This window comes from Colius striatus, chromosome 9 (assembly GCF_028858725.1).
Source record: "Colius striatus isolate bColStr4 chromosome 9, bColStr4.1.hap1, whole genome shotgun sequence".
Classification (NCBI taxonomy): Eukaryota; Metazoa; Chordata; class Aves; order Coliiformes; family Coliidae; genus Colius; species Colius striatus.
Window position 1 is genome coordinate 4,897,791 of NC_084767.1, and position 11,274 is coordinate 4,909,064.

The 11,274-nt window shown below is 60.0% G+C and overlaps 1 protein-coding gene across 1 annotated transcript in view; it reads left to right on the forward strand.

Annotated features, from left to right (window-relative positions):
* The window catches only part of ABLIM3 (actin binding LIM protein family member 3), a 53,844-nt gene extending 45,104 nt beyond the window's left edge, over window positions 1–8,740 (forward strand). The window contains exons 10-20 of the mRNA XM_062002128.1: window positions 922–1,051; window positions 3,262–3,312; window positions 4,664–4,783; window positions 5,039–5,103; window positions 5,386–5,533; window positions 5,908–5,937; window positions 6,910–6,968; window positions 7,466–7,526; window positions 7,736–7,743; window positions 8,281–8,361; window positions 8,612–8,740. Coding sequence (XP_061858112.1) covers window positions 922–1,051; window positions 3,262–3,312; window positions 4,664–4,783; window positions 5,039–5,103; window positions 5,386–5,533; window positions 5,908–5,937; window positions 6,910–6,968; window positions 7,466–7,526; window positions 7,736–7,743; window positions 8,281–8,361; window positions 8,612–8,725 — 867 coding nt within the window. The 3' untranslated portion in view covers window positions 8,726–8,740. The remainder of the gene's footprint in view (window positions 1–921; window positions 1,052–3,261; window positions 3,313–4,663; window positions 4,784–5,038; window positions 5,104–5,385; window positions 5,534–5,907; window positions 5,938–6,909; window positions 6,969–7,465; window positions 7,527–7,735; window positions 7,744–8,280; window positions 8,362–8,611) is intronic.
* Window positions 8,741–11,274: the final 2,534 nt, after the last annotated feature.

Genomic DNA, 11,274 nt, shown 5'->3' on the forward strand with positions numbered 1-11,274 from the left:
TATCAGCAGTGTGTGTTCCCCAGCCCTCCCAGTGATGATGCAGGCAGCACGGCCATGGCCCGCTGCAGCCCCTCCACCGAGGTCTCTGAGAAGGGCTGCAAGCTGCCAGTTCGGGGGGTGCCATCCTCACGCCAGCGCCCCTCCTGCCCAGGGCCTCCCTGCCCAGTGTTCTGCCACGGCTCAGCTCCATGTGCCACAGCTCTGCTCCGTGTGCCACAGCCACCCTCGCTGCCTGGCAGCTGTGCTGAGGCTGTGACACAGGGAACATGAGCTGCTGTGGGACCCCAGTCTGTCACTGCTCTCCTTAACCATGTGCTGTCTCTCTCTCTCTCCCCCCTCTGTCTCCTGCTGTCCAGTCCCTGGGAGCCCTCTCCCCGTACTCACAGGTAATATCCCACAGGGAATCTGTCACCTGCTGCTGCTGCTGCAGTGTCCCTCTGCCCAAAGGCTGCTGGGGCTCTGCTGAACATGCCCCCGAGGTGGGGGTAGACAGGAGTGACCCTGTCCAGGAGGATCCTGTCCGTCAGGCCCTGGGGAGAGCAGTGTGCAAGCCCTGCCTGGCAGAGTGAGCCCAGGGTGCAGCTTCTGACCCGTCAAGGGGGACACCAGTAACTGGCAACAAGCACAGGGGGAGGGGATAACGTCCAAGTAGGGGGATGGAAGCCTCTGGCTGGACACTGTCCAAGGTTCCAATCCTTGGGCTTTGCTGCCTGCTCTCTGGCAGCAGGAAGGCAGCAAAGCCTGGGGATCTCCTCCAGACACACAGGCCACTCACATTGCGCTGCACATCACACCACAGAGTGGGCACCCGCTCAGGCTGCCACAAGCACTGGCACCCCCAGCCACGGGACACCTCCCTGCCTCAGCCCTCAGCCCGCCAGCTCTAACCCTGCTTCTCTCCACGCCTTTCCCCATCCCCAGGACATCTACGAGAGCTTTGACACGCGGCAGAGGCGAGCCTCCAGCCCTGGCTACATCGACTCCCCCACCTACAGTCGCCAGGGCATGTCCCCCACCATCCCGAGGTCCCCCCACCATTTCTACCGCTCAGGTGAGGGTTTCAGCTGTGACCCCAGGCTGGGATCAGACCCCCAGGTGAGGCAGGGATCACCAAACTGTCCCCTTCATCTCCCAGGACATCCCAGCGGTCCCTCTGGCAAGTGGGCAGGAGGCTGAGAGGGGCCCATGGGGGCTGATAGCAAAAGAGCTGTGGGGCAGTGACCAGCTCCACTGTGTACATCTGCTGGTTCCCCTCACTCTTGCCTCACAAGCAGTGGCAAGAGGCCCAGGGGGCTTTGTCGTGGCCCAGATCTGAGCTGGGTCTCATGGAGGATGGGATGCGGAGGGAGGTGATCTCTGGGTCTGCTGGCTTAGGAGCTCCTCGGGAGGGGCATACACAAGAGTGCTTGTGTCCAGACAGTGCTGTAAGGGTGGTCCTTACACACACACACACGTGCATGCACACCCTGCAGCATGTCAGGGAAAGCAGAGTGTGTCTGCGCTGTGTCTGCTGCCCTTTGGAGCTGGGGAGGAGCGACTGGGAAGCTGTGAGGTCAGTAAGTGTGAAGGTGCTGCATCCCCCAAGCTGCCCCGTGCCACGCTGCTTGAGGGCCTGTGGCTGCAGCACGCTCAGCTTTCCTCTCCCTGGCAGCAGAGCAGCCCAGGGCCCCGCAGCAGCACCCACCTGCACGCACACGGGGCTTCCCCTGCATCCCACCTCCCTCCGGAGAGCTGGGGAACGTCCCCCTGCTCCAGCACGGCCCATCCTGGAGCACGGCCCGGCACCCCTGCACCCGGATCCCCCCCTGCTCTTCTAACACCGCTGCCTTTAACAGCTCTTTTCTTCTGCCTCTCGTTCTCTCTCTCGGTCACTTATGGCTGCTTCTGCTCGGCACCGCGTAGGCACCGAGAGCGGGCGCAGCTCCCCCTACTATAGCCAGTTAGATGTGAGGTCCTCCACTCCAACCTCATACCAAGCACCCAAGCATTTCCACATCCCAGGTAGGCTCCGGAGCGCCCCAGCCCTGGGGAAGCGCCGTGTCTGTGGCATGCCCGCATGTGCCGTGCCCCTGTGTCGCATGCCTAGCTCCGCCGCCTGCCTAGAGCCAGCTGGCAGTAGGATCTACCCCTGGTAGAGGCCATCCATAAACAGGACCTGCAGCTTGAACCCTCCTCCCTCCCCATCACCACCCGGAGCTGCCCGGACTCTGCTCGATCCTTGCAACGTCCCCCTTTTCCCTGACCTTCCTCCACCTCCCACAGGAAGATGAGTCCCCCGTGGAGACCCTGCCCCCTCCCCTGCCTCCCCCCAGGACCAGGAGCCCAAGTGTTGAGTGCCAGAGGCCTTTCCGCACTCACCTGCCACTGACTATTTTATACTCCCCATAGGGCCCGCCGCTCCCTCCCCCCAGAGTCTTCTGGGCTTGCCAGATGCCTGCTCCCCTTCTGCAGGGATTGCAGGGGGCCACCAGGTAAGGGCCACCCCCCACTCCTGGCCACACAGAGCCCACGGGTACAGGGATGGAGCGGGCAGGAGGCAGAGTGGGGAGGGAAGCGGGCAGAGCTGCCCGTCCATCCCTCAGCACACGCAGCAGGGCTGGAGCCCCAGGCCTCTCTGCTCAGCTGTAGGCATCTCCCGCTGCCCTTGTCCTCCGTGACATCCAGCTACTGCCCTGGGACAGCACTGTGAGGGCACCCAGAGGCTCCCACCGTGGTCCCCGCTCCCGTGCCGTGCCCTGCCCTCCCGCTGCCGGTCGGTGGTTTATGGATGGCCCCCTCCCTGCTCTGCCAGCTCCGCTGCCAGGCCCTTGCCTGCGGGCTGTAGCTCTCAGTGCCAGGCTCCAGCTTTCCCCTCCCAGCTCGCTCTTTTTTTCCCTCTCCGCTGTGGAAAGAAGCTTTGGCTGATGTTGTTTGGCCCCAGGTAGCTCGCAGGCGGTTCTTTGGGCGCTGGCAGCGAGCCGTTGTGCGCTGCTGCCGGCTGGCAGGGGTGGCCAGGGGCTGCTGGCCGTGCATGCTGGCCTGGGCACTCACTGCATGTCCCCTCAGCAGCCCCAGGGCCCTGCTCGCCCTCGGCAGCCCCAGGGCCCTGCTCGCCCTGCAGCCCAGAGGGCAACGCGTGAGCCCCGAGGTGATTGTGTGACGGAAACACAGCGTGAGGGCAGCGTCTCCTGCAGGACCTGTGTCCTGTCCGCTCACAGCACACCCATGCTCACCTCCCTTCTTTCCCTCTTTCTCCCCTTTCTTTCCTTCCTCTTCCCCCAGCTGCTGGCGAGAGTAACATCTACCGGAAGCCGCCCATCTATAAGCGACACGGTAGGAGCTGCGCCGGGGGGCATGCGGGACGGCAGCGGCGCGGGGCCCGGCACGGCACAGCCGTGGTTAAGGACGGGCTGGGAGATGGATGGCGTCGGGGGGGATGTTGGGGTGCTGGAGTGATGCTTCTGCTTCCCCTCTGGGCAGCAGAGTACAGGGGCAGTGTGAGGAAAAGGCTTTGCAGCACGTCCCCGTCCATTTGTCCCTCTGTCCCCGGGCTGGAGGTGGAGGTTGTGGGGGGCACCGGGATAGCTGGCAGAGGAGTGAGACCGTGAAAGGGTGGCAGAGGAGATAGGGTGGCCATTGTGTGCTGATGCCAGGAGCCAGAGCCACCTCTGGAAAAGGATGAAGAAGGTAATTTGCAGTTTCACACTGGAGAAGAATCGCAGCCCATCCTGGATGAGCACTCTGGGGTGAAACAGGCCTGGGGGGTGTTGAGGGGAGGAGGCATGGGGGTGTTTGGTGTCTCTCAGCTTGCCCTGTCCCTGCTTGCTTCTGTGTGTAGAGGGACAGCAGCTTCCCCAGAGCAGTAACTGTCTCCTCTCTCTGCCCGGACTCTCCTTTCCCACCCACCCGTGTCCTGCTGCCCGCTGCCGCCTGCTCCCGCTGCTGTAAGTAGCTGCCGCTGGCCGGGGCCCTGCGCCGGTCTGAGGGGGAGGGATGGCTCTGCCACAGCCGGCCCTTGGGGCTGCTTCCCTGCAGGTCCCCTGGCCTGTGGAAGGAAGGAGCAAGGCTCACCCTGAGGTCTCTGACGGGTGCTGCTGAGGCTGTCCCCGGCCAGAGTGGAGCTCAGTGCTGCCCTGCCGTAGGGGCCTGAGCCCCTGCCAGAGCCAGAGCTGCTGGGGTCACCCCTCTGCTCAGCCCTGCTGCCACTTTCCTCTGGCAGTACCCACCGAGAGCCCTTTCCCCACCGGGACTGACCCTTCCGCCATCCCCTCCTGCCTGAGCAGTTGTAGCGCTCTGGGTGGTGGGGCTGCCTGGGGCACAGGGGCACGGGGAGGTGGTGCTGGTGGCACTGGGGCTGGGCTCAGCACTGTGCAGGAGCCAGAGCTTGTGGTGATACTATGGGCCGGGAGCCATTGGAGCCCTTCCCACCACCACAGCGACAGCCCCTCCATCCCCACCATTGCCCCTGCAGCCCTATCTCCAGGAGATGTCAGCGGTTTGGTAGCAGGTTATTCCCAGCTCTGCTCTGTGCTGTCCCAGACAGAAATTGCTGGTGGCCATGGGTGAGAGGGGAGGGAAGAGGATTTGCCTTTATCCCAGGGAGGATCTTTGCAAGTCCTGCCAGTGGGACTCAGGGCCCTGGTTACAGCTCTGCCCCCTCCCTTTGCAGACAACCTCCCTGCAGCCACGAAAAGCAAAACCAGCGAAGACATCGCACAGTCATCCAAGTATAGCCCTGTCTACTCCCCAGACCCCTACTACCACTCTGAGTCAGAGTACTGGTCCTTCCAAGGCTCCCCCAAAGGTAACAGTCCCTATATTGGGCTGGGAGAAAGGCAAACCCAGTCCTGCCCCCAAACCCAGCCTTTCCTTGGGAGGGATTCCCACTCCCCTCCTTGGGTTGTGTACGTTCTCGAAGGTGGGTTTGGGATGAGACACCTGCCAAGGTGACCCCAGAATCCCACCAGCCCTCAGGACTCAGCTGTCACCTGGGGACTGTCTCCTTCCTACCTGCCTCCACCTTTATCCCCATCTGACCCCAGCACGTGTTTCCTTGCAGCCCCCCGGGCCCGGAGGTTCTCGTCGGGAGGTGAGGAGGACGGCTACGACCGGGGCATGCACAAGGTGAGCTGCTCTCATGGGGGCTGTGTTTGGGGAGGAGGCCCAGCCTGGGGCCACCACCACCCCCCCTGTCCTCTGCCTTCTCTCCCCACTTGGCCACCCCCAGCATGGGATCTTAAGGAGGGGGAAGGTGTGCTCCAGCACCTCATCCCCAAGAATGGGGGAGCAGATGGGAGACATGGAGCCCATGCCCAGAGGTGCCATACCCTGCCGTGATATGCCAGGGGCAGGGAGGGCCAGGCAGGGAAAGGAGGGGTGTGAAGCAACCTTTCCCCTCCTGCCCAGATCCAGAGTGGCATCGGCAGGCTGATCCTGAGGGAGGAGATGAAGGCTCGATCCAACTCCTACGCAGACCCCTGGACTCCCCCCCGCAGCTCGGCCAGCAGCAGAGAAGCCCTGCACACGGCTGGCTACGAGGGCTCCCTCAAAGGCTGTAAGGACCATCTCTCCACATCTGCCCGTCCCACCCCTGGGGGATGTTTGCTGGGGACGGGCAGAGGGAAGAACAGGGGACTGGGAAAGGGTAGGGGGAGAGGTACTGGGCACCAGGGTTGGACTTGTGAGGGGTTTTTTCCTCTCTGGTGGGCTCCGTCCATTCCCTGTGCCCCAGCCGGGACAGGGCATCACCCAGCCGGTGTTTGCAGCCTGACTGCAGCCTGGAGCATGTCTCATGGGGTGGGTGAAGGGAATGTCACAGCACAGCCACGCTGGGTTTGCTCTGGCGTGTTTCAGGCTCGCTGTGTGTGTACCTCCTCTGTGTGCCGGGGGTCTCGCTGCCCCCGACACCCAGCTCTGCTCTCCTTGCAGCTCCCCGGACGCATTACCTGGCTGACAGCGGTGAGTGTGAGCCCATGGCCAGGTCCCCCCGTGGCTGTGTGGTCCTGAGCCTGAGCTGGAGGAGGAGGTGCTGGCACCAGGACAGGGGGAAGGGGGAGAAGAAGGAGGCCTTGAAAGGCTATGCCAGGGCAGAACTGACCCAGGGCAGAGCGAGTGGTAGCACAGGGAGAGGATAAGTCAGGGAAACTGAGGGAGGAGATTGACCAAGGACATGATTGCCCCCTGTACTCAGCCCTGGTGAGGTCTCACCTCAAATGCTGTGTTCAGTTTTGGGCCCCTCACTACAAGAAGGACATTGAGGTGCTGGAGCATATCCAGAGACAGGCAACAAAACTGGTGAGGGGTCTGGAGCACAAGCCTTATGGGGAATGGCTGAGGGAGCTGGGAGTGTTTATTATGGAGAAGAGGCTGATCACTCTTTACAGTTACTTGAAAGGGAGTTGTGGCAAGGTGGGGGTCAGTCTCTTCTCCCCAGTAATGAACGCTAGGACAAGAGGAAATGGCCTCAAGTTGTGCCAGGAGAGGTTTAGATTTGAAATTAGGAAGAACTTTTTCCCTGAGAGGGTTGTCAGACACTGTCCCAGGCTGCCCAGGGAGGTGGGGGAGTCCCCATCCCTGGAGGGATTTAAAAGACACACAGATGAGGTGCTGAGGGACGTGGGTTAGTTCTGGGCTTGGCAGTGTGAGAGGAGGGGTTGGACTTAGTGATCATACAGGTCTTTTCCAACCAAAAGGATTCAGTGATTGTGTTGCACTGAAGGGTGAGGCTGCCATGGAAAGGGGATTTTGGGGAGAGGGATATCAGCATAGGAGAAATCCAGGCTGGAAATGAGTTTCTCCTTCCACTTCCAGCTCACTGGAATGTGAACATGGAGCTGGGTAGAGACGTGGGAGCACAGGGGTAGGGTGGCCCAGCAGGTGTGGGGCTCACCCCTGCCTTTGCCTTTATGCACCTTGATGGTTTCTTTGCAGATCCCCTCATCTCCAAGTCGGCCTCCCTTCCTGCCTACCGGAGGAACGGGCTGCACAGGGTAAGAGCCTCCTGCCTGCAGCCTCCTGCTGCCAGGCATCTCTGCACCCTTCATCATTCTCCTCAGGCTCCTTGAATTCCCTGGTGTTTCATGCCTAGAGTGTCCTGCTCTCCACTTCTCTGCACCTCTGCTGTCTCTGCTGGTCTTTGCCAATCCAAAATGACCCTTACTGGGGACCAAAGTGCCCTGTCCCAACATCACAGGGCTGAGATGCCTGCCCTGAACGTCCTGCAGGACACATTTCAGAGGGATGCTGCTGCTTCCCAGCACAAGAGCTTTGCTTTATACCCTGGGGCAGCGATTTCTGGGGGTTGGGAGACTTGGTGCTGCCTCCATGGCACTTCACCCCTCTTCTGCCTCAGTTTCCCCACTGCCAGGTGTGGGGTGCCAGGTCCTACTTTGGGAGCACATGAGTGCCTTCCCCCTTGGGGACACGGGAAGCTGAGCATCTGGAGGGGACCTCCTCTTACACATCCCTCTCTGTATCTTTCCTGCAGCCTCCCAGTGCCGAACTCTTCCACTACGACAGCACGAATGCCGTGAACTGGGGGATGCGAGGTACGGTGCTGGGGGCTGGGAGCAGTGGGCAGGGAGCCAGGGAGCAGGCAGGGAGCAGGCTGCCCCACTGCAGGCAGCTCTGGACAATGATGTCCAGGCTGGAGAGAGAGGGGGGGGAGACAGGCATGTTCCCTGCAGGCCCGGGGTGGGGGATCCTGGCAATGGAGGAGTCAGTGTGGCTCATGTCTCTCTTGTTTCTCCCTCCACAGAGTACAAGGTAAGATGCTTCTGCTACAAGGAACAGCTGCCAGATGGAGGTGCAAGTATCACCCAGAGGGACTTCCAAAATGTGTCCCTAGACCCTTCAGGAGGACCTTTGTCCTCTGCCCACAGTGCCCTACCTTCACCTCCCTCCATCCCCCATCCAACAGCCCTGTCCCGGGACTGTGGGGCTCGGACTGGAGTCCTTCCCCTCCTCCCAGGGTCCCAAGCATGTGGCTGAGCAGGAGTGTCTCCTGGGTGAGGAACAGAGAAGGGTGGTAGTGCTGGTGGTTCCCTTCACGCTCATCCCTGGGTCACTTGTGGTTTGGCAGAGTGAGCAGGCTGTTCCAGAGCCACCCAGGTGATTCGAGGTGGATTAGGGCACCCTGAGAGCAATTCCTCCCCTCTGCCTTGTCCCATCCCAGCCCTGGAGGCAGCTGTGCCACCCAAACCCTGCTGAAGAGGCAGGAGGAGGCCCCATGGGCTCATTCCCAGCTGTGCCCCAACTGTCCTATCTCCAGAGCTACCCCTTGGTCTTCCTGTCCCTGTGCAGATATACCCCTACGAGCTGCTCCTGGTGAAGACAAGAGGGAGGAACCAGCTGCCCAAAGATGTGGACAGGACTCGGTTAGAGGTGAGGAGAGCCTTTCCCACCAGGAACAATGCCCTCGGGGCTCAGAGGGACCTGATCCTGCAGGGTGCCCCTCAGCCTGGGCAGCCAGTGTGGGGCTGTGTGGGGCTCCTGCACGTGTGAGGAGCATCTTCCCAGCTCTCAGACCCCCTTCCGTGCCCTCCCACCCTTCTGCAGCCATGGGGCCTGCCTGGTAGCCCCGGGGGCTTGGCCACAGCTGCCAGCCCTGGCCCAGCATCCCATCTCTCCCCAGCGCCACCTCTCCCAGGAGGAGTTCTACCAGATCTTCGGCATGACCATGGCCGAGTTCGACCGCCTGGCCCTGTGGAAGAGGAACGAGCTGAAGAAGCAGGCCCGGCTGTTTTAACCCCACTGCACTATAAATATATACATACCTATAAATATATACATAGAAAGATGTCTATATTGCAGCTCTGTATGATTCTCGGTGCTCTGCCCGAGAGTGAATTGGAGTCTCGCAGACCATTTTATGCTCTTTGTTTCCTTTTCTTTTCCAACCCCGTCTCTGTCTCCATCCTTGGCTTCTCCCTGGGGCTGAAGGCACGTGGGACCTGAAGCACTTGGTGCCTCTCATAGCTGTCCCACAGGGGCACAGGAGGGAGGGTTTTCCTGCAGCCATAGCACCCAGAGCAGGGAGGGAGCTGGGCTCTGGGGTAGGGGAGTGGACTGAGGGTGCCCCATCTCCCTCTGCTCAGATGGTTTGTGTGTTTACTTAGGGGCTGGAAAAGGCCCTGTGTGCAATTGCAGGAAAGTAGGGCCTTGCCTTAATGCCCTCCCTGCCTTTAACGTGGCCACACACTGGGAGCACCACCAGCCTCACCCTCGGGGTCAGCGATACGGAGCGTGGGGCAGGAGGCAAGAAGGAGAAGCGGTGAGGAGCTCCTGGTAGCAGGGCACACCTCCTGGGTTAGGGTGCAAGCCTGAACCCTGTTGTCTTCTGAGCTGGTGGCTTTCCCTGCAAACCTGGTGCTGCTACAGAGCCAGCTTTTCCTCCCCAAGTGCCAGAAGGGAGGTTTTCCAGGCTGTCCAAGCCCTTACTGGTGGGTTGGGATTTGAGTTGTGGGATTTTTTTGCCTTTGCTTATTTTTTTCATAAAACTAATAGGGTTAATTCCACACAAACACCTTTCCTGGTGTCTGTGCTGCTCTGGTTTCTTAATTGTTTGTCAGGCACAATTTTCAGGCAGGACTGAGCAGTCCCAAAGAGGCCAACAAGCCACAGGGCACCTCTGCAAGAGCTGGGTCAGCAGGTTTGCACTGAGGAGACAGCGAGGGTCTCACCTTCCCTGTGCCGCGTGCCAGGTCTGCTTCTGCCTGTTCTGGTCCTCTTTGACCATCAGCAGCAGCCCCAGCTCTGGGAGCTTTATGCTGGCATGGAAGGGGCTGGGGACTGAGGTGGAGATGGCAATATTGCACTGGTAATTGCTCCTGTCTGCTTTAGTGCAGCAGTAAATGAGCCAGTTTTATTTATAATGATTTTATGCATATAAACTGTGGCTCCCTAAATCAAGCTCAACTGTTTGTGGCTATAAGAAACTTCAGTCTCCAGCAGCAGTTGGTGATAAAGCCTGGAGGATATTATTATTAATAATCATAACAGCAGGAGTCTTTTCATTTTCAGTAACCATTCCCTACAACTACCTGCATGGCAAAGGTGAGGAAACTGAGGCAGGGCTCCATGCTGTCTCTCAGAGCCAAGGCAGCCTCCGTGGCCTGCGCTGTTCTGGGCACCCTGTGAGAGCAGAGGGCACCCATCTGGGGTCTGGAGCACAAGTCTGATCAGGAACAGCTGAGGAACCTGGGGGTGTTTGGTCTGGAGAAGAGGAGGCTGAGGGGAGATATGATCTCTCTCTACAACTACCCAAAAGGGTGTTGTAGTGAGAGGTGGGTCAGTCTCTTTTCTCCAATAACAGGTGATGGGGCAGGAGGAAATAGCTTCAAGTTGCTCCAGGGAAGGCTTAGGTAGAGAGTAAAAACTTTTTCACCAAGAGGGTTGTTAGACACTGTTCTAGGCTGCCCAGGTGGAGTCCCCATCCCTGGAGAGATTTAAAAGCCATGTAGCTGAGGTGCTGAGGGACATGGGTTAGTGCTGGGCTTGGCAGTGTGAGGGCAGGGGTTGAAGTTAATGATCTTAAAGGTCTTTTCCAACCAAAATGATTCTGTGATTCTATGATCTGCACCCAGGGGCTTTAGTGCTGCCCTGGAAGCCATTGCTCACATTGGGCTGCTTTGCAGGTCCCAGCCACAAAGCAGCCAGAGCCCTTTGCAAGTGCCTGACCACAGCCCTGAGGGTGACTCTGTGTTACCAGAGAAAAATGGGGCAGGAGCTGCCTGAGGAGAGCCAGGGGGAGCAGTGCTTCTTGCTGCCCCAGGCTGAGTGCCCTGACTGACTGGGGAAGCCCTCCAGGCCAGTTGCTAATGCACATCTCCTGTTTCAATTATCGCTTTTCCAAGTGAGGACTGAGTATGTGTGAAACCCGGTGCTATTTCTGTCACAGCCTGCTGTCCCCTGAGGAGGGCTCGGCGGCAGTCCTGGGGCTGGCAGAACTTGTCCTGGGGGTGCCAGAAGGCATTGGCACATGCTCTCCCAAGCCCGAGGTTGGGGAGGGACAGTGCAGAGGTCCATGGCAGAGGCTGGGCGCATGAGGGAGCAGATGGGAAGGAACTGGGGGGGAAGGAGGGACAGCAGAGGTGAAGCGGGGAGTGGGGGGTAAGGGGTAGCTGGGCTCCTTGCTGGGTAGCAAATTCCTTCTGGGTCTTTGCCCGAACTGAAGTTGCCCAAACCAACAGCCCCCAGGGGCAGGTGGGTGCCCCGCTCCGGACCCTCGCCCTTCACAGGGGGGTCTCGGGGCTCGGTGTAGGGGTTGGGGGAGGGTGTAACTCAGGGACACCCTCA